This window comes from Lynx rufus, unplaced genomic scaffold, assembly GCF_022079265.1.
Source record: "Lynx rufus isolate CCGP_SWC_20201006 ecotype Redwood Valley unplaced genomic scaffold, mLynRuf1.p SCAF_4, whole genome shotgun sequence".
NCBI classification, from domain to species: Eukaryota; Metazoa; Chordata; class Mammalia; order Carnivora; family Felidae; genus Lynx; species Lynx rufus.
In genome coordinates this window covers 136,111,299-136,133,239 of record NW_025814856.1, presented here as the reverse complement: position 1 = coordinate 136,133,239, position 21,941 = coordinate 136,111,299, and the positions used below count along the sequence as shown (strand labels likewise).

Sequence of the window (21,941 nt, the reverse complement as noted above, 5' to 3'; positions counted from 1 at the left end):
TGGAGTTCCTGGAGTGACAGCCTAAAGGCAGTGGGGTGTGCAGGTCTCGAGCCTGGAAGAGAAGCTGGAGACAGGGATTTGGGTGTGCAGGGAGAGGCGGGTAATGGAGCAGCAGGAGTGCCTAGATCTCCCAAGAGAGCTTCAAGAAAGAAAAGGATGGGTAGTGAATGATGCTCCCAGAGAACCAACCTGAGGGACGGGCAGGGGAGGAAGTGATGTAGGAGGAGAGGGCCCAGAAATGCAGAGAAAGCCAGAGAGAAGGCAGTATGGAGCTAACCAAGACAGCTTGTGGTAGAAAAAGTGGTCAGTGGGGCAGAACACTGAGGAGACATGATGTAGGATAAGGTTTGACAAGAGACCAAAGGATCTGGTGACCAAGGAAGAGGTAACCTTGATGGCAGTGGCCTTGGTGGGAGCAGCAACAGTGCTTTTTGTTAGAGAAAGAGACCTTTTAAAAACTGTCTATTCCTGAGAAACGTAGCTAAAAACTGGTTTCTGCTCACTTTCCTCTAGGTCATATTTCCACAATACATTCTCCTTTCTCTAATCCAAAAAAGCTTTGGAACAAAACATGACTCAATTCAAAGAAACTTATATTGAAATAATATTTCTGAAATGTACCATTGATATACAATATCACAGACAATCTGCCAGAGTATTTTGAGTTTCTGCTTCCACGCTTCAAGCATTTTTAAATGTTAAAACCCACTACACGTTTTGTTTCCTAAATTGGATTAAAAAGCAATTTTATACTCTGTCAATCAGCTTTACCAAGACATAAAGGGAGGACTGCATTAGTGTTTGCATGAAATAGAATTTCCATCACTCTAACAAGGTCCTGTGGATACTCCATTAGCATATACAATTACCAGGATGTTTTCCCCACAAGCCTCTTAAAATCCCCATGAAATAAGAATTTCTAGATTAACATTAGATGAGTTTTTTTTTAATGTAAATTTTTACCAGGAATGCATTTCTGTCATAACATTTTCATTCTTTCCTCTCTGCTTTCTCATGACTTCCCACACTCTGAGACTTATAATTTAAAAACTACATATCTAGTAGGCTGGACCCTCACATCAATATTTTGTCAAGCCGGGGCTGTCCTGCTAGTAAAATGAGCTTCAGGAGCATGGCAAGCCCTCTTCCCCCAGCATGCTCAGGGACTGCCCCCTTGCACACCCAGCTGCCCCCAAGGTGGGACCAGTAGGAAGAGCCCATAGCATACTCGTAGGCAAGATGAAGATAAAAGCTTTCCCTTCATTGGTGCTGGTGATTTTTCTGCATTTTTCTCCCTCAACAGCTCCACGCATAGCACCCAGGCATCTCAAGCAGCTGGGACTTCCTCAGCCCCCCGCTGCTCCTCTGAATGCGTGTGGAGCCTCCAGTTCTAGATGTGAGACCTCACAAGCTTGGGGTTTTCCTGTGGTGGTAGTGATCGGCCACGGGCTTCTGTTATTTTCTAAACTGTATACGCAAAGGTGCCTTGGGGTTGCTGGGCTACCTGCTTTCTCATCCCAGTTTCAATCACAACAGTTCTACTTTTACTTGCTTTGTTCATTAAGGCTTCATGTAAGATTGTATTAGGAGGAAAAGTTTATTGCTTTAAAAAATCATTATTAGTTATGTGTCATTGTTGCTTTGGTGGCAAAGAGCAGGGATGGCTATTCCAGAAAAAAAGGAGACAGAGGTTGGAAATGGGCAACTCTTAATCAGCCACAAGCAAAGGACTTACCAACGGTTGCAAACAGGGAATTCCAGAAGGCATTAGCTGTAGCCAGAACATGCTAGAGCCTCCTCTCAAATCTCTAGGCCTAAAGGGACCTCGTGGGTACTCAAGGTCAGTGGCATTGCAGTGCCACTGTTACACTCTCTAGTTGTCCTTCACACTAGATGTTTCAAGAAGTACTTGTTACTGCATTTTTCTAGGCAGCATCTATGGTAGCCCAGCCAGCCAATGCAGAAATAGAGCTAAAAGTACCAGGGCAAAGATGATGAAAGCCCAACACATGTACTGGATGGGTTACACAATGTAATTCCATTTACTTTTCATCAGACCTATGAAGCCTTTATTTTTATCCCCATTTTATCGAAAAGGAAACAGGCAGGGAGCTAATCAACTCCCTCTTCCTACGGTTCCCTTCGGACCACGGACAGGAAGTAGTGAGAGTCCTTGTTTCAAATACTTTTGGACCCTTTCAATGACACTTCATAGGTCTGCCTACCTTTATGTTGCTACTCTTTGCTCTATCATTACACTAATATGTTCTCCTGGTAACAACAGGAAGTCTGCATAATGGGCCTGACAATTCAGAAAAGAATAAAAGTAGATGGCTAACAATGTTCCATCTTACTAGTAGTGGCAAAGAAATGCAAATTAAAAGTACAGAACTCTATTTGTACCTAATAAAATCATAAATGTTTGTTTTCTTTGTTTTCTTTTCTCTGTCTTAAGCAAACTGCTCACTGCTGGTAAGGGTGTGACAAAATGGTAAAGAAGGGGTTACCTGCTGATTGGGCACGGGGGCTGTAAACTACCACAATCTTTTTAGGTAAGCAATTTGGCAATAAATATTAAGAGCCCTGATGTGTTTCAATAAGTTATGTAGTATTTCTCATTTTGTATATCTATCCTAAGGAAATAACATAAAGACCCAAATATTTTTATGTCCAAAAGATTTGCTATTGGACTTGATCACCTGATGTCTGCAATAGAGAACACAAGAATTAAATCATTCTCTTCAACAAATAATGCTGGGAAAACTGGATTCCACATGCATGAGAATGAAATTGGACGTTTATCTTATACCATACACAAAAATTAACTTGAAATACATTTAAGATTTAAATGTAAGACCTGAAACTATAAAACCCCTAGTGATAAACATAGGGAGAAACTGCATAACATTGGTCTTGGCAATGATTTTTTGGATATGACACCAAAAGCACAGGCAACATAAGTAAAAATAGACAAGTGGGACTATATCAAAGTAAAGAGCCTTTGTGCAGCAAAGGAAACAATCAACAGAGTAAAAAAGCAACATATGAAATGGAAGCAAATATTTGCAACTGTACATCTGATAAGGGGTTAATATCCCCAATACACAGGAAACTCCTACAATTGGATAGCAAAAAAACCAAACCAAACAAAATAACTTGATTAAAAAATGGGTAAGAGACTTAAATAGCCATTTCTCCAAAGAAGACATACAGATGGCCAACAGGTACACAAAAAGATGCTCAAAATCACAAATTATCAGGGAAGTATAAATCAAAACCACAATGAGCTATCACCTCATACAAGTTAGGATGTATGAGGCCATTGTCAAAAAAAAAAAAAAGACTGTAACAAGTGTTAGTGAGAAAGAGAAGAAATTAGAACCCTTGTGCACTGTTAGTAGGAATGCAAAATGGTACAGCCACTATGGAAAACAGTGTGGAGCTTCCTCAAAAGATTAAAAATAGAACTACCATATGATCCAGTGATCCTACTGTGGGTATTCATCTAAAAGAACTGAAAACAGGGTCTTGAAGAGATATTTGCACTCCAGTGTTCATTGCATCATTATTCACAATAGCAAAAAAGTGGAAGCAACCTAAATTTCCATCAACAGATGGATGGATAAAGAAAATGTAATACACGCACACAATGGAACACTATTCAGCCTTAAAGAAGATGGGAATCCTGTCCTGTGCTGTGACATAGAAGAGCCTAGAGGACATTATGCTAGGTGAGACAAGTCACGGGACAAACACTGCATGATTCCACTTGGATGAGGTATCTAAAGTAGTCAAACTCAGAAGCAGAAAATACAATGGTGGTTACCCGGGGCTAGGAGGAGGGAGGAATGGAGAGGTGCTGGTCCAGTGGGCATGGGGTTTCAGTCGTCCTAAAGATCCGTGTTACAACAATGTGCATGCAGTTAACAATACTATACTGTATACTTAAACATTTGTTAAGAAGGTAGATTTCATGATATGTGTTTTTTGACAAAAAGTAAGTAAGTAAATCATTCAGAAAACAGTTGCTAAGAAAATTTTAAAGTGTTTGATGGCACATGGCTAACAGATTTGGACGTTAATGGTAAGTTAGAAGATAGCCTTTTTAAGGTCAAAGAACTATGAAAATCTATGCTCCTCCTCCAAAAAGAATAAATATAACCCACAATTCCCAACCATAAAGTACAAGTTTAGAGCCCCATGTTAATGTTTTTAAATATGTATATGCTATGTGATTATGATTCCTAAGTATTAAAAATGCACAGGGAAATAAAGCTAGAAGGAAATAGTCTTAGATATGACAAGATGATAGCACTATGAATAACTTCCTTACATTTTTTTCTAAAGTAATGAGAAATTTATTTTTATAACACCACTACAGAGGTGAAAAAAAAAAATCTAATACTGCTTGTAACAAACCAGTACGTTACTCTTGTTTTGGAAAGTTGTCAGAAAATGAAAATTTATCTTTAGCACCCTGGAGTTAACAAAACATCCTCTAAACCAAAAAGGTGTCTCTTTGCAGGGAAATACTTGCAATGTAGTTGTAGCGTATTAAGGGTACGTAGCATTAGTAAAAACGCAGGTTTGTGTAGAGTGATGAATCACTGGCAGAAAAGCATCACCCTCCTGGGTAAATCTTGACATGGTTAATGATTCCTTGGATATGACACCAAAATCATAGGCAACAAAGTCAAAATAAACAAGTGGGACTACATCAAAATAAAAAGCTTCTGTGCAGTAAAGGAAACAAAATAGAGCAGGGTGGGTGGGGAAACATATCTGCAGGGAAAGCGGAAGAAAAAGCTAAAACTAATAATCCAATACTATAACAATATATAGATGAAGGTACAGAAGCAAGATGTGCATGGCCTCTCATTTGTCCAGCATCATGAGTGAAATTTTCTTTAAAAAATGAAGAATATTCCCTGTCAATTCAAAGCTCTTATTTTGAATTAAATTAAGTAAATTTAATTAAATAATTCCCATTAAATGGGAAACACCCTCTAATGGTGTAGGGATTTCTTCATCTTTTTGAACTGTGTACCCAGTTCTTAAAAAATGAGCAGCATCATTAAGATCCTAATACCACTGGTCATCCTCAAAAGGGGGTAAACATTAATTTCATAGTCAATGCACTGTCGTGAGAGACCACAGAGGGGAGAGACTGATTCTGGCATGAGGGAGGTACAGGCTTCCTGGTGGTGACTTTTAATGGTGGGGGTGAAGGATGAGTAGGATTTCCTCAGAGGAAGCAAAGAGGAAAGGAGAAGAGAATGTTTCTGGAACAATGAACAGACTGTTAGAAGGAGCTGGAAGAAATGAAAAACAAGCAGGGTCAGATTATGAAGGGTCCTGAAGAACCATTCAAGGAGTTTCTATCTTCCTCTGTAGGGCTGGGGACACAGCTGCAATTCCTAGGAAGGGGAGTAACACAATTTAGTTTGGATGGGCTGCTTCCTCCTTATACTTTGCTGCAATCCAAAGCTTCAGAAATACTTGACCACTTAAGAGGCCCCCCTTTAAAATAGAGACATAGCTTTTTACTGTTTTTATTTACTTCCTGGTCCTGGGGTGTGTTTAGGAGATACCCTCCCTGCTCCGCATGTTTCCAGGTGAAGACTATTCTGAAGAGTAACCCTCCTGAAGTAAATAACCGACATTTTTCATTGGATACTGAAATACCAAGTATGTGCCTCTGCTTATTAGAATACCAGATAGACCTAAATTGGACATTCATGGGAAGCAGTTCTCAGCTATTACATTTAGTATTTTTTCTCCTTCCAACAGACTATAATTGAGTAAAACAGCATGCAGTTGCTGAAAATTTCTGTGGTAGGCCACTGAAGACTTCCTGTCATAGAGCAAACGAAACCATGGACGTATTTAAGATATAATAATATCTTCACGAAATATGAATTGTCCACAAGTACCTTGGGAAGTGATATGCCCGCCATCATTTGAAGGCTTCAAGTCTAGGCTAGTCTGCAACTTGGTAGGATGGTGGGGGTCAGTGGAGGGTGATGTGTGAGGGTTAGAGAACCCAGAATCAGTCCAGGCTCTGTCATTTACTAGCTATGTGACTGAGCAGGCAACCTAACCTCTCCAAACCTGCAGCACCCTCATCTGTATAGCAGGGATAATAACATGATGCACCTCATGGTGTTGTTATGAAAAATAAGTAAGATGTTCACTTAGCACTGTGTTTGGCACACAGTAAACATTCAATACAAACCAGTATTAAAAATAATCATCATAATATCATTATGAGGAGACATTCAAACTGAGGATGGGAAGGTGTCCTAGATGATCTCTAAGGCCGCTTCTTATACCAGGAGTCTAAGAGTTTTAACAGTTTATATCATTCATTGATGTCTCATTAGAATTAAGGCTATTTTCTGCCTGAAAAGTCATCGATGTGTGTATGTGTGTGCGTGTGTGTGTGCGTGTGTTTACCTGAGGTATTAGCAAACAGTCCAATAAACAATGTATCACGTAATAAAAGATGTCTGTAACAGCCTGTATATAGTGCACATGCATCAAAGGTTTGTGGTTAATTCTGAACTAATTCTGAACATTGACTCACAGGTCCTTTTCCTCATGAAAATGTCAACAGACAAAGAGGCTCTGGAAACAAGTTTCCCCTTGGCACAATCACCAACAAAGCAAAGTGGTAGAGAATCAGTTTACCTACGTACCCTATCTTTTCTCCAGTTAATAATTAAAAAGTAAAGTGAATTCAAATATTTCAAATGTTCCCACTTAAAACAATTCTGTTTTGCAGGTACAGTGCTAGCTGACTAAGTTAAATTTTTCCAAGGTAGACTTAAACTATTTCTTAGGGCTTTTAATACTCTTCTAGAGGTGCAATCAACCATTTCAGACCATCACAGAATTACACTACGGCTTCAACTAAAATATCTAACCAACAAGTATTGTACCAGTTTTCTATCTCGTGTGCTAGGATCACAAAGGTCTGGCTGGTACAGCCAGAAGTGGTAAGACCCAGTTCCCAAAGCAATCCTAAAATTTGTATGGACCACAAAAGACCCCAAATAGCCAAAGTAATACTGAAGAAGAAGACCAAAGTGGGAGGCATCACAATCCCAGACTTTAGCCTCTACTACAAAGCTGTAATCATCAAGACAGTATGGTATTGGCACAAAAACAGACACATAGACCAATGGAAGAAAACAGAAACTCCAGAATTGGACCCACAAACGTATGGCCAACTAATCTTTGACAAAGCAGGAAAGAACATCCAATGGAAAAAAGACAGTCTCTTTAACAAATGGTGCTGGGAGAACTGGACAGCAACATGCAGAAGGATGAAACTAGACCACTTTCTTACACCATTCACAAAAATAAACTCAAAATGGATAAAGGACCTGAATGTGAGACAGGAAACCATCAAAACCCTAGAGGAGAAAGCAGGAAAACACCTCTCAGACCTCAGCCGCAGCAAGTTCTTACTTGACACATCCCCAAAGGCAAGGGAATTAAAAGCAAAAATGAACTATTGGGACCTCATGAAGATAAACAGCTTCTGTACTGCAAAGGAAACAATCAACAAAACCAAAAGGCAACCAACGGAATGGGAAAAGATATTTGCAAATGACATATCAGATAAAGGGCTAGTATCCAAAATCTGTAAAGAACTCACCAAACTCCACACCCAAAAAACATAATCCAGTGAAGAAATGGGCAGAAGACATGAATAGACACTTCTGTAAAGAAGCCATCCGGATGGCCAACAGGCACATGAAAAGATGCTCAACGTTGCCCCTCATCAGGGAAATACAAATCAAAACCACACTGAGACATCACCTCACACAGGTCAGAGTGGCTAAAATGAACAAATCAGGAGACTATAGATGCTGGCGAGGATGTGGAGAAACGGGAACCCTCTTGCACTGTTGGTGGGAATGCACACTGGTGCAGCCGCTCTGGAAAACAGTGTGGAGGTTCCTCAAAAAATTAAAAATAGATCTACCCTATGACCCTGCAAGAGCACTGCTAGGAATTTACCCAAGGGATAAATGGAGTGCTGATGCATAGGGGCACTTGTACCCCAATGTTTATAGCAGCCCTTTCAACAATAGCCAAATTATGGAAAGAGCCTAAATGTCCATCCACTGATGAATAGATAAAGAAATTGTGGTTTATATACACAACAGAATACTATGTGGCAATGAGAAAGAATGAAATATGGCCTTTTGTAGCAACGTGGATGGAACTGGAGAGTGTTATGCTAAGTGAAATAAGTCCTACAAAGAAAGACAGATACCGTGTTTTCACTCTTACGTGGATCCTGAGAAACTTGACAGAAGACATGGGGGAGGGGAAGGGGGAAAAGAAAAAGTTAAAGAGGGAGGGAGGCAAACCATAAGAGACTCTTAAAAACTGAGAATAAACTGAGGGTTGATGGGGGGTGAGAGGGAGGGGAAAGTGGGTGATGGGCATTGAGGAGGGCACCTTCTGGGATGAGCACTGGGTGTCGTATGGAAACCAATTTGACAATAAATTTCATATTAAAAAAAAAAAAGACCCAGTTCCCAGACTTCAGGGGTCTCCAACAAGTCAAATGTCAATAATTTTAAGACTTTGTGAAAATACAGTGTTCAAGTATTTTCAAAGAACTCTGAATATATTATCCCACTTGGTCTTTGTCACAAAAGACAGGTAAGGCTTATATTTTATCTTCATTTGAAAAATGAGGGAAAACATTGAGTTCAGAGATGCTAAGGCCCAAGCTCCCCCCAAGGCTCATAAATGACAGAGCCAGAACTAAACCCAAGTTTTAGTCTCAGAAACTAGGACTCTATTGCTCAATACTACTTCTAAAAGGGCCTATACATGCTCACAGAACAACTCTGTAGTCAATAAATATTAATTGATGACCTAAGTTGACTGTAGTTCAGGACAATATTTTCACGATTAGCTTTAACTTTTAACCAAATTTGAATGAACACTTTTAACATAGCTGAAAAGATACCAAATAAAGAGAGATCTTTTATGCCACCCTATATACAATGACTAAGTCTACAAATATTATGATGGTCATTATCCACTGGAACTAGAGTAGATAAATATATCCTTCACTGACTGTGGTACTGTGCACCATTCTTCAGTTTCCTGTTTTGTGAGAAAATGAGCATGACCTGAATAAAAGCTCAGAAAAGATGTTAGGTCCCTTATCACTGTCACTCTGAACAAAATAGATTAAAGTAGGTAACTCCATAAATCATCACATACACACATACATGGACATACGTACCACCTTTTGCACAGTACTTCAAGAAAACAAAATAGCCTTCTTTTGTCATTTTTCACCAGTGAAAGCCTTCATTAGACATTTTGCCAAGAAAAGTATGCCTTGTAGTACCTGATGTAAATTGTATGAAGTTTCCCAGAGGTCAAAATGCACTTTATAATATCGAGAAACTGAAAATAGCCCTCAGCAATGTGCCTATCACATAGCAGGTACTCAAATATAGGTAAATAATAAATACACACCCATCTCCCAAATAAAAGATTATAGAAATATCTTCTACCATGATATTTCTTCTACCATTCCTTAAAACCAAATTCAGGAAAAAAAATATATGGGAAATATTGGGTATTTATAAATTGGTCAGTCACGTGGTTAACAATTAAGACAAACCTCTCCTACTACTTATACATACTAAAATGGCATTCACAAGTCAAAAGAAAAACACTTTTTCATACTTTGAGGTTCTCCCTATTATCTTCTTGCCATTACTGATTAAGTATCATTTATTTGTAGAGACCTAGAACATCACATTTATCAGTATTTTTTTTCACCACTTATATTCACAACAAGGTTCATTTCCCAAGTTGGGTCTAAGTTAAGACTATAACTGGTGTGAAATTCCTATCAAATGCATCAACACTCTTGGGATCTCCATATTTTGCCAATTTCAGACTTCCTGGCCTGACCCGCCTAAGCTAAGTCTATCAATTTACCCTAATTATATGAAATCCAAAAATCGGCCCAAAGCCTCCTGAATGTAGCTTTTGCTTAAAAATGAAGCTGATAACCATAGACTATATAGGGCCTCAGCATTCATTGGCTGCAATTCATTTTTTTACACTGGGTGTATTCGAGACATGACATTGTGGTCACTGAATGCTTTCTCTGCTATCATAACGAGTTCCTGTGGGGATTCCACAGACTCACTTTTGGCACGTGAGGGTTGAATTCCACAGCTCTATGAATGGCCTCTACTGCGTTCATCTCTGCTGTGCTCAGCCCCCGCCGAGATGCAGCCTCGGGAGAGAATCTGAAAAGCAGGAAGACAAACACCATCCAGTTGGGACCACTGCTTGGGCATCAACCCGGAAAGGCATCTACGCGTCAAGGGCCCATAAAACCACAGCGAGCCAATGGCATGAGCTCTCCAAACCTCCACTATATGGAACCTCTGAGTGACCCCTCAGACCGAGGCCAACAAAAACCCCAGCAGAAGCAGAAAGCGTGCTTGCGTCTAATCTCGGCAGGAATGAAATTCAGCTGTCAAGTCTCTCTGTCTAAATAGCTAATCTAAATCTTCTATGAGGTACCTGCTCAGGTCAGGGGAGGGGGTAGGACTGACGAGGGCAGACAGTGTGGGAAAAAGAGAAAACCAGGTTACAGAAGAGCGCACTTGGTTAAAAACAGAACTAGGGAGAATTTTAAAGGAGGCTCCCAACCCAATGTCAGTGCTGCGATGCAGCCTCCTCCGCAGGCAAGCCTGCTTGGGGCCGTTCCGGCAGGGGGTGTGCGTGCCCGAACTGCGGGCCAGACACCTGCCCGAGTGAATGAAAAAAACCAGACCATGCAATCTCTTTCTCACCTCACACCCAGGGCTAACTCCAGAGCTGTGCTTGGCAGGCAGACACCACAGGGGAAGCTGTGACAACCCTGGCCCTGCCCTCCCAAGCTGGAGTCGCTGTGTAGGGAGAAAAGATGTTGCAGTAGGTACTGGCGATCTACAGGATAAAAAAGAATGAAAGAAAATTACTTCGGTCTTGAAGTGCACACACACTTAACAGCAAACCTGTCTGACATAGCAGAGGCTGTTTTCTTTTTCTGTTATCTGCTTTTCAGCTCTTCGGAGGGATTGTATCAGGGAAATGGAAGCGTTTATTATGAACTCAAACAGTTAAGCCAACTGTTCTCTTTCACCTGCCAGTCATCTTGGACATTTATGAAAATTCTCTATGTCATAGTCACCTGCCTGAATAAAACGGGCGAATGTCCCACCGAGATGGCAACTCAAAGCAAACGGACCCTGGGTGGGGAGTTAGTTTGGATCTGATGAGTCAAAGAATGGGAGATAATCATCCCCTCTGCCATCTTACATGTTTGTTATGACTACTACCCAGTCTTGGACTGCTGATGGAAGAGGAACACGCAAAAAAATGAGTAAAAGGAAGGCATTTTGTGTGTAAGTCCCAAGCAGGCCTTTTGGTTATCTACTGTCTGGCAAAAAAAAAAAAAAAAAAAAAAAAGTCACCTCAGAGGTATGGAATTTCACATAAATCCCTCTTTAGGGACCCATACACCCTTGAAGTACCTGGGGTTATGTACTCTCTCCTTCTAGTAGTGAAAGAAAAGATCAGCAGATTTTAGAAAATGCATGCTCATAAGCGGGGGGTTTCATAGACTAAGAGAAACTTCCAGAGAAAGCCCTCAGAGGCAACACATCTCCTTAAGTCAGGTCAGGCATTTAGTACCACACAAGTTATTATTCACTTACTTGTCAGAGACAGCTCTTGCTTTGAGCAAGGCAGCTGTATAGCATATTGTTGCCGACTTTGGTAAGCTTATATCTGTTAGAGAAAAAGAAAGCAGAAATTCTTATAAGTTTTCAGGAATAAAGAGCAATGATTTTTAATCCACAAGCATTTTAATCATGTAAGTCTAATAAAGTGTAAATTAAGAATATTTTAATGCATACAGTACACAGCTATTTCTTATGTATAAAGGTGGTATGTAAAACTATGGGTAATTCATATTTTTGTGAATAATATATGTTTAAAATCCACCAGACTGACTCTTCAGCAATCTTTTCGTTAAGATATGGATTCTCATATATTGAATTTAATTAAGCAGAGAATAGCTATAAATATATGCATTTAAATATTATAGGAATGCCCTGGATATCATAAAAGGCAAATAGGACCTCTGTGTCACTTGTAAAAAAAAATTCTCAACAGGTGTATGAAATACCAATGTGAAGAAAAAATATCACCTGGATCTTTTTTAAAAACACACCTAAATAGGGGCGCCTGGGTGGCTCAGTTGGTTAAGCATCTGATTCTTGATTTCGGCACAGGTCGTGATCTCACGGTTGTGAGATTGAGCCCTGTGTCAGGCTCTGCACTGACAGCATGGAGCTGGCTTGGGATTCTCTCTCTCCCTCTCCCACTGCTTCTCTTTCCTTCTCTCTCTCTCTCTCTCTCTCTCTCTCTCTCTCTCTCTCTCTCCCCCCCCCAAAAAAATAAATAAATAAACTTAAAAAAAAAACACCTAAATAAATTATTTTTTAGTGGTCAGATTTAAACCAGATTTCTTTTGCATTAAATTTCAAGAAGTTCATATTCAGTTTTTTGTTAAATAAGCAATACATTTATTATAACATATACGAAAAATCTTTATAAATAAGGATATATATGTGAAATATTTAGAATTCTATATAATTTTTGTTCATTCAAACCCAAAGGAAATCCCCTTTCATATGAAGCCTCATTTGTTTCTCCAAGAAACAGTTCCTCTCAGTTTGTATAGAAAATTTACATGGAGAAGAGGGAGCAGGTAACAGATTCAGATGATGAGTTTAAAGGGAAACAAAAGTAAAAGATACAGCTGAGAATAGATAAACTCAAAAACGTAGTCCCTTTTGGGGAAAAATTTGTGTTTAAATTATGACTCTATTTCTTACCAGAATAGTATTTCTTTAACACTGAACCACATTTATACTATGACATAGAAATACCATCTTAATTCAGGCCAGGTAAAAATACACCATTCCCAGTGCTGCAAAATTCACTTTATGTTAGAGAAACTCTTATCACCTGGAATGCTCTGCCAGCTTCTTCACAGGGCTGTTTTCAACTTCAAAAGAATTACATTACAGTGAATAAAATCCAAAAGGGGCAAAGGGAAGAGAGAAAGAGAGAGAGAGAAGGGGGGGAGAGAGAGAAAGAGAGAGGAACCAAGAAACAGACTCTTTAAGTATAAAGAACCAACTGATGGTTACCAGAGGGGAGGCGGGTGGGGGGGATGGGTTAAATAGGTGATGGGGATTAAGGAGTGCACTTGTGCTGAGCACTGGGTGATGTACAGAGTACTGAATCACTATATTATACACCTGAAGTCAATATAACACTGTATATAACACTGTATGCTAACTGAAATTTAAATAAAAACTTAAAAAAAAGAATTACATTATAGTAAGAATGAAAAGCAAGTCCCATGACCAGCCCCATAACAGACAGCCACAGAAGAAAATAAGTTCATAAAAGAATAACAATCCCTAATCCAGTAGTAAGTATTTACCACCAATCTCAGCATGAGGAATTTCTCTGAGGGAAATTTCAATGCCATTGATAAAAAAAATAAATAAATAATCATAGAAAATTCCAACAAAGAACTGAAAGGAAAAGGAGTCTTTGTAATCCTGATCTCATAAATTATGTTCAAACAAAATTTCACCACTATATGCATAGTGTAAAATGATGCGCTTATGACTAAGAAGGAGAAAAAAGAAGAATGCCAAACACTTATGGATCTGTCTTGTTGCTTTTCCAACGTCTAAACATTTAACTGCTTCCTAGTGTAGGAAATCAATCCCAGAATCAAATATCTTGTTTATTAGGGTCCATTCATTGACCCTAATTGGAAGGTAATAAAACTGTAGATAATACACATTCTACTTAAAAGTTCAGACCCTTTTTTTTTTAAAGTTCAGACTTTTTATATAAAAAGTATCCAAATCTTGTTTCCATCCTTCCTGTCATGATCTGTGTTCCTTCTGTGTTGAGCATCTTCCCATGAAGAGGAGACTAATGAAAAGTCCAAGAAACGAGTTGAGGCTGAAAACAATGGTCATAATTATCTGGAGGTGGCAGCATAACAGGAAGCCTCACTTGATAAACTAGAGAAAACCTGTTGTTAAGGATTTAGCTTCACAATGAGAAGGATCAGATTGTTTTGATGGTTACCTAAACAAGCAAAGTGACATATTCACCCACTTAGAAAAACATGCAACTCAGGTATACCAGCAAAATACAGGTGCCCAATCAATGATGATCTTTAATCCAGAACCAGGCCTCTTCATGGTCACGAACAGGGCATTCACAACTAGAAAAATGTGACAAAATTCTGCAACATTACAACTACTGTAGCGCATTTTTCCCATAAATTTTTTTACCCATACTCCTTCACTGTATGTAAAGCTGGTGGTATATGTGCACAGTCATAATGCTTAAAAAGTAAATAACCAAAAATATGTTTTAATCAGTATCAAATGGGAAGAGGGGGAAATGTAAATACTCCATTCCTCACTAGTGGCATGTGATTCCATTTGTTTTCTTCTTATTTGAATAGATTACTTTTACTCTCATTGCTTAACAAAAATAAAAGAATAGCAAAAAATTCTTGCATAACTTGTTTATTTAGATAGTTTCAATGTTTTTCTTCTAAGTCAGCCAAAGCAATTAACCTATTTGGTAATGGCAGTTGTCTCTAAGAAGTGAGAAATCATTCTAAAGAAACTGATCCTAAGTTTCCCTGTAGGTAAAGCAATCTTATTCAATTAAGGTTTTCTTTACAACATATTTCTTTAATATGAAATTTATTGTCAAATCGGTTTCCATACAACACCCAGTGCTCATCCCAACAGGTGCCCTCCTCAATATCCCTCACCCACCCTCCCCTCCCTCCCACCCCCCATCAACCCTCAGTTTGTTCTCAGTTTTTTGGATCTCTTAAGGTTTGCCTCCCTCCCTTTTTTTTTTCCCTTCCCCTCCCCCATGTCTTCTGTCAAGTTTCTCAGGATCCACGTAAGAGTGAAAACATACGGTATCTGTCTTTCTCTGTAGGACTTATTTCACTTAGCATAACACTCTCCAGTTCCATCCACGTTGCTACAAAAGGCCATATTTCATTCTTTCTCATTGCCACATAGTATTCTGTTGTGTATATAAACCACAATTTCTTTATCTATTCATCAGTGGATGGACATTTAGGCTCTTTCCATAATTTGGCTATTGTTGAAAGTGCTGTTATAAACATTGGGGTACAAGTGCCCCTATGCATCAGCACTCCATTTATCCCTTGGGTAAATTCCTAGCAGTGCTCTTGCAGGGTCATAGGGTAGATCTATTTTTAATTTTTTGAGGAACCTCCACACTGTTTTCCAGAGCGGCTGCACCAGTGTGCATTCCCACCAACAGTGCAAGAGGGTTCCCGTTTCTCCACATCCTCGCCAGCATCTATAGTCTCCTGATTTGTTCATTTTAGCCACTCTGACTGGTGTGAGGTGGTATCTGAGTGTGGTTTTGATTTGTGTTTCCTTGATGAGGAGTGACGTTGAGCATCTTTTCATGTGCCTGTTGGCCATCTGGATGTCTTCTTTAGAGAAGTGTCTATTCATACAACATATTTTTTAAAATGATGCTTATCTTTCACAATAAAAAGCAAAAGCTTTGACATTTTGCCTATCCCAGCAATTCCACTTCTGAGACTCTTTCCTAAGAGAAAAAGTCATGTGCATTAAAAATGAGCCTTAAGGATGCTGATGACAATACTGTTTCTAATGGTGGAAAACTGGAAACAGCCTAAATGGCCAATAACAGAAGATTAGTTAAGGTGCTGTACATCCACAGGGTGCAATTCTATGTGGTCATTAAATCATGTGTTGGAAAAGTAATGATCTGGGAAAATGGTGCATTGTTATAAGTACATCAATAAGTAAAATAAGTTTATAAAATTATGATTTCATATGTTTTTAAAAAGCATTTATATGCACAGGGATAATAAAACTGGAATTATACATACAAAATATCAACAGTATTTATTTTTGAGTGGTGGGATTACAGGGAATTTTTTTTATCTGTATTTCCAAAGCTTCCTGTGAGTACATGTAAATAAGTGAATTTTTAAAAGATAACAATAATGCTATAAAAAGAATTCTGTTCTACAAATTGTTGGAAGCAAGTTCATAAGCAAATACATTGGTGGAACCAGACAGAGACAGCATAGACAGACAAAGGTAGAACTTACATGAAGTGAAGTCAGACCAGAGATCTACTGCATATACTTATATACTTCATGAAAGTTAGCGTGATCCTTTTGCAGTGTGCACTGATTAACCATATTTTAATCTAATCACTGCCTAACATCTAAATCAGAGACCAGAACTGCATGTCTTGGCTCACTTTTAAGAAACACCATATACACTACCTTAGGAGAAAGCTTGTTATTATGGGCTGCTTACTCGCGAGTGCTACCTCTTTCATTTCTTTAAAAATAATGCTGAGACTTGGTTGTTGTTGCGTGTTATAAGTTTGAAACTTATAGACTCACAGAAAGTTTGAAATAATTATAGGCTCACAGAAGGATGTGAAAATAGTACCCTGTACTGTGAATGCTTTTCTCAGCTTCCCCCAATGGTGACATCTTACATAACTGTAGTATAATATCAAAACCAAGAAACTGACACTGGTACAGTACTATTAAGGAAATTATAGTCCTTGTTCAATTTTCACCTTTTTTTACATGCATTCATGTGTGTGTGTGCAGTTCTATGAAATTTTATCCCATGGCTAGATTCATCTAACTACCACCACCATCAAAATACACAAAGTTCCAAAGGAACTCTCTTGTGTTACCCCTTTATTTGTACCCTTCCTACCCATACCTGTCCCCTGGTGACCACTAATCTATTCTCTGCTTCTGTAATTTTGTCTGTCTGCCATGATTTCATGCTTTTACCACTAGGGAAATGGATAAAATGATAAGGGAAACAGAATAGCTAATAGTAGTGATGAAAACAAGTAGTATCAGAAGTTTTGAGCAGGAATAACAAAAAAAACTGCCTTCCAATATTGCTTATAATTTATTCAGAAATTGTATTTTGAGGAAGAAACTTCAAAACCACTCTATGCAGTGCCTGTCTTTCGTACGTGCATGTACCTACCATAAGTACAAAAAGTCATTCTAAGAATTAGAATCCAGACAGTCTCTTCAATAAATGGTGTTGGGAAAACTGAACAGCTACATGCAAAACAATGAAACTGGACCACTTATTTACACTATACACAAACATAAACTCAAAATGGATTAAGGACTTAAATGTGAGAGCTGAAATCATAGAAACCCTAATAGAGAGCGTAGGCAGTAATTTCTCAGACATAGGCCATAGCAGTATTTTTCTAGATATGCCTCCTCAGGCAAGGGAAACAAAAGCAAAAATAAACTATTGGGACTACATCAAAATAAAAAAACTTCTGTACAGCAAAGGAAACAATAAAAAACTAAAGTGCAACTTCCTGAATGGGAGATGATATTTGAAAATGACATATCAAATAAAGGGTTAGCATCCAAAACATGTAAAGAACTTATACAACTCAACAAACACACATGTGAATAATCCAATCAAAAATGGGCAGAAGACATGAACAGATATTTCTCCAAAGAAGACATCCAGATGGCCAACAGACACATGAAACAATGCTCAACATCATCAGGTAAATGCAAATCACTCCTATTAGAATGGCTAAAATCAAAAACATAAGACACAAGTGTTCGCAAGGATGTGGTGAAAAAGGAACCCTCCTGCACTGTTGGTGGGAATGCAAACTGGTGCAGCCACTCTGGAAAACAGTATGGAGATTCCTCAAAAAATTAAAAATAGAATTACCATATGATCCAGTAATTCCACTACTGGGCACTTACCCAAAGAATATGAAAGCACTAATTTGAAAAGATGTATGCACCTCTATGTTTATTGCAGCATTATTTATAATAGCCAAATTATGGAAGCAACTCAGGTGTCCACTGATAGACGAATAGATAAAGAAGATGTGGTGTAGACATACAATGGAATATTACTCAGCCATAAAAAAGACTGAAATATTGCCATTTGCAACAAATGGATGGATCTAGAGAATATAATGCTAAGTGAAATAAGTCACTCAGAAAAAGACAAATACCATATGATTTCACTCATACGTGGAATTTAAAAAACAGATGAATGAAGGAAAAAGAAACAAACCAAAAAACAAACTCTTAACTATAGAGAACAAACTGATGGCCACCACAGGGGAGGTGGGGGGGATAGGTGAAAAGGTGAAAGGGATTAAGATTACACTTATCATGATGAGCACTGAGTAATGTATAAAATTATTGAATCACTATATTGTACATTTGAAACTAATATAACACAGCCTATTAACTGTACTGGAATTAAAACATTTTTTAATAAAAGAAAGAATCCAAGAAGGAGAAAAATGTTAGCTACAAAAATTAATGTTCTTAAAAAGGAATATGTTCAGAGAAGTCTTCATAATAACAGCTATGAAACTTGCCTAGAGATCAACTGGACCATACTGGAGACGGAGGTTAGAGTGCTCTCATAAGAGTGGTTTAAAAAAGAAAGTACATGTCATGTAATACACAGTATGATTAAGATAATAAATAATCTTCGGGGCGCCTGGGTGGCGCAGTCGGTTGGGCGTCCGACTTCAGCCAGGTCACGATCTCGCGGTCCGTGAGTTCGAGCCCCGCGTCAGGCTCTGGGCTGATGGCTCAGAGCCTGGAGCCTGTTTCCGATTCTGTGTCTCCCTCTCTCTCTGCCCCTCCCCCGTTCATGCTCTGTCTCTCTGTGTCCCCAAAAAATAAATAAACGTTGAAAAAAAATTAAAAAAAAAAATCTTAGGTAATAACACAGATATTTGCTGTTATAAAAGAAGGGGAAAAATAAAAAGAAACTTCAGGAAGAATAAAAACAAATCCAAACAAACAATTAGAATCCAAAAAGGACATGAAAAGAAACAAAATAATGAGATATCGCATAATTACAGACACAAGGAATGCTAAATAAATGTTTCTCACTTAAGCAAAGCTGAACTCCCGGCTTTAGTTTAATTTTCCTTCTACTTCTTGGCCATCTTTTGTTTTATACAGGTCCTTTTCTGAAAGGCAAAGAACTTTCTCCAACTGTCTTAGGTTTTCAAAATCAAATTGTCATGAAAGTCTTTCATTGGAACCATAGAGTATGTTCTCTTTCGCGTCTGGTTTCTTTCACTCAGCATGTTTCTGAGATTCATCCATGTGGAGCATGTATCAGTACTTTACTCTTTTCTATTGCTGAGTAGTACTTCATTGTGTGGATATACCACAACATGTTTATTTTCTTTCTAATAGCTATTTATTTGGATTGTTTCCCAGGTTTGGGCTCTTATGAATAAAGCTGTTGTGACCATTCCTGTGTAAGGTTTTCGGGGGGGGGGGAAGTAAAACTCATTTCTCTTAGATAGGTAATTAGAAATGAAATTGCTGAGTCAGAAAACAGACACATGTTTAAACCGTTAAACAGTGCTCCAAAGTGGTTGTGTGAAAGTTTGCAAAACTAGTATATGGTGACAGAGATCAGAAAAAAATGATTACTTCTGGGCTGGAGAGCAGTTATTGGCCAGAAGAGGGCATGAGGCAACCTTCTGAGATGATGGAAAGTTCTATGATCCTGGATGGTGATAACACAGGTGTATATAAAAGTGAAAAGTTATCCCGCTCTACACTTCAGATTTGTGCATGTTACTATAGGTGATTTATACCTCAATAAAAACAATTTTTAAAAAACAAACCTATAATCCTGGGCCATGTGAAGCTGTCTTCTCTTACTTCAATCTAACTTCCATAACATTTCAGTTGCCTTTTATCATTCTGCTCCCCCCGCCAATTCTCTCTACAAATCCTTATCCAAAGTTACTTACTAGTTTTGCCTTCCATAACATAAAAGAATCTGATCATTTCTCAAGTCAGCCTTTCAAATATTAAAATGGTTTAAATGTCTCCTCTAAACTTAATCTTTTCCAGAATAAATACTTCTAATTCCTCAACTGATATATTCTTCAGAACTTCTCATTTATTTTTGTTATGGAGTCATGAGTGATTTCAAAATATGCGAAATAGAAGTGGAAATAATCCCCTAAATCCCTGAAACCTGACCAGTACAGAGTTCTAGGGAAATGTACAGTTTGAGGAAGTACAGCCATAACACCTCTCTAAATAACAGCTAGGATGACCCTGGTGTGGGGCAGCTGGAAGTCCTCATTTGTTCCTGTGATTGTGTAGTCAACAAAACCATCCAGGTTCTATCAAATTAATTTCAGCCAAAGCCAAATCTTTTCTCTTTTACTGAAACCATGCAAATTTATGAACCTATAAGCAGGATTTCATATTTGATTCTATTACATTTTAAATCTTAAAATGAAATCTAAACCATTGAGTTTTAATTAATAGTTTCAGAATATCATTCCAGCCTATTAGTCATCATTCTGACTCAAGCTACCAACCACAGCTTTGTGCCATACAATCCATAGGCATACCTTCCTCCCCATATGATTGTTATCATCATCAAAATTGCTGCTAACATTTATCAACGGCCTATTAAATGCCAGGCGCTGGTGTTAATCACTTATACACATTATTCTGCCTAATCCTCAGAGCAACCCTCTGAGATAGGACTTAACTGCTAGCCCTCTTTTACAGATGGGAAAAGCGAGACATATAATGGTTAAGAAATATGCCAGTATCACATAGTTAAAACAAATATGAGCTGTCCCCACAGCACATGATTTTGAACTGTGCCACGTTGTCTACGAGGTCTGATTTATAAAAATACTGACCATGGCAATACCAAGGAAAGGATCCAGGAATGACATTCTAGAGATCACCCTAAATCTGCAATGGTCTGCAATGATGAATGTGCAACCATTTATTAATGGTAATAATAGGTATTATATATGCCACTTAAACCATTAAATCATACCATTTATTAATGGCTATAATAGATATTATATATACCACTCATACCATTAAATCATACCATTTCTTAAAGATACAATAGGTATTGGGGTGCCTGGGTGGCTCAGTCAGTTAAGTGTCTGACTTAGGCTCGGGTCATGATCTCACGATCCGTGAGTTCAAGTCCCGCATCGGGCTCTATGCTGACAGCTCAGAGCCTGGAGCCTGCTTCAGATTCTGTGTCTCCTTCTCTCTTTTTGCCCCTCCCCCACTCATGCTCTGTCTCTGTCTCAAAAATAAATAAACATTAAAGATACAATAGGTATTATGACTACATTGCTCCACATTACCTAAAAAGGTAGCATTCAAAACATTATCAAATGTTTTAATTAAATAAGGATATGTCTATGGCATTCTTCTAATTCAGAAATATGTAGAAAATGGCCATTTAAATTAATAAGAAACATTTAAATGTTACTGTATAGACCACAAATATCCTCACATCCACTATCTTGTCTGTTTTTATTTAGCACAACTTCCTTCGTAATTCCATGTTAGATCTTCAATCACCTCTTTCTTTCCTAAATGTTAATAAACCACATATAGTCATCTCCTAGAATTTTACTGGTATTGACTTATTCGCTGAAATTCTAAAAAAACAAAAAGAGAATCACAATTATTGAGGGCAAACAGAATATAGGAGTGAATAAAGGCATATTCTCATCAACTTATAAACACATTACTGTCTTCTCCAAATAGGAGAACTACAGGATAGATCAAAGAATTGGACAACAGCACACAACTGTGAAGGTCAATAAAATCTTTTATTTTACAGATGAAGAAATACAGGACCAGAGAAGCTAAGTGAAATGCTTATGAGCTTACTTACTAATTAGTAACAGAA

The 21,941-nt window shown here is 38.2% G+C and overlaps 1 protein-coding gene across 4 annotated transcripts in view; it reads right to left on the bottom strand.

The window, feature by feature from the left end:
* ST7 (suppression of tumorigenicity 7) overlaps nt 1–21,941 on the bottom strand; it is a 250,831-nt gene that overhangs the window by 27,609 nt on the left and 201,281 nt on the right. For all 4 annotated transcript variants that reach the window (XM_047096971.1, XM_047096969.1, XM_047096970.1 and 1 more), the window contains 2 exons: nt 11,763–11,835; nt 10,202–10,304 (listed from right to left, as the gene is read on the bottom strand). In XM_047096971.1, the coding sequence (XP_046952927.1) occupies nt 10,202–10,304; nt 11,763–11,835 (176 nt within the window). The remainder of the gene's footprint in view (nt 1–10,201; nt 10,305–11,762; nt 11,836–21,941) is intronic.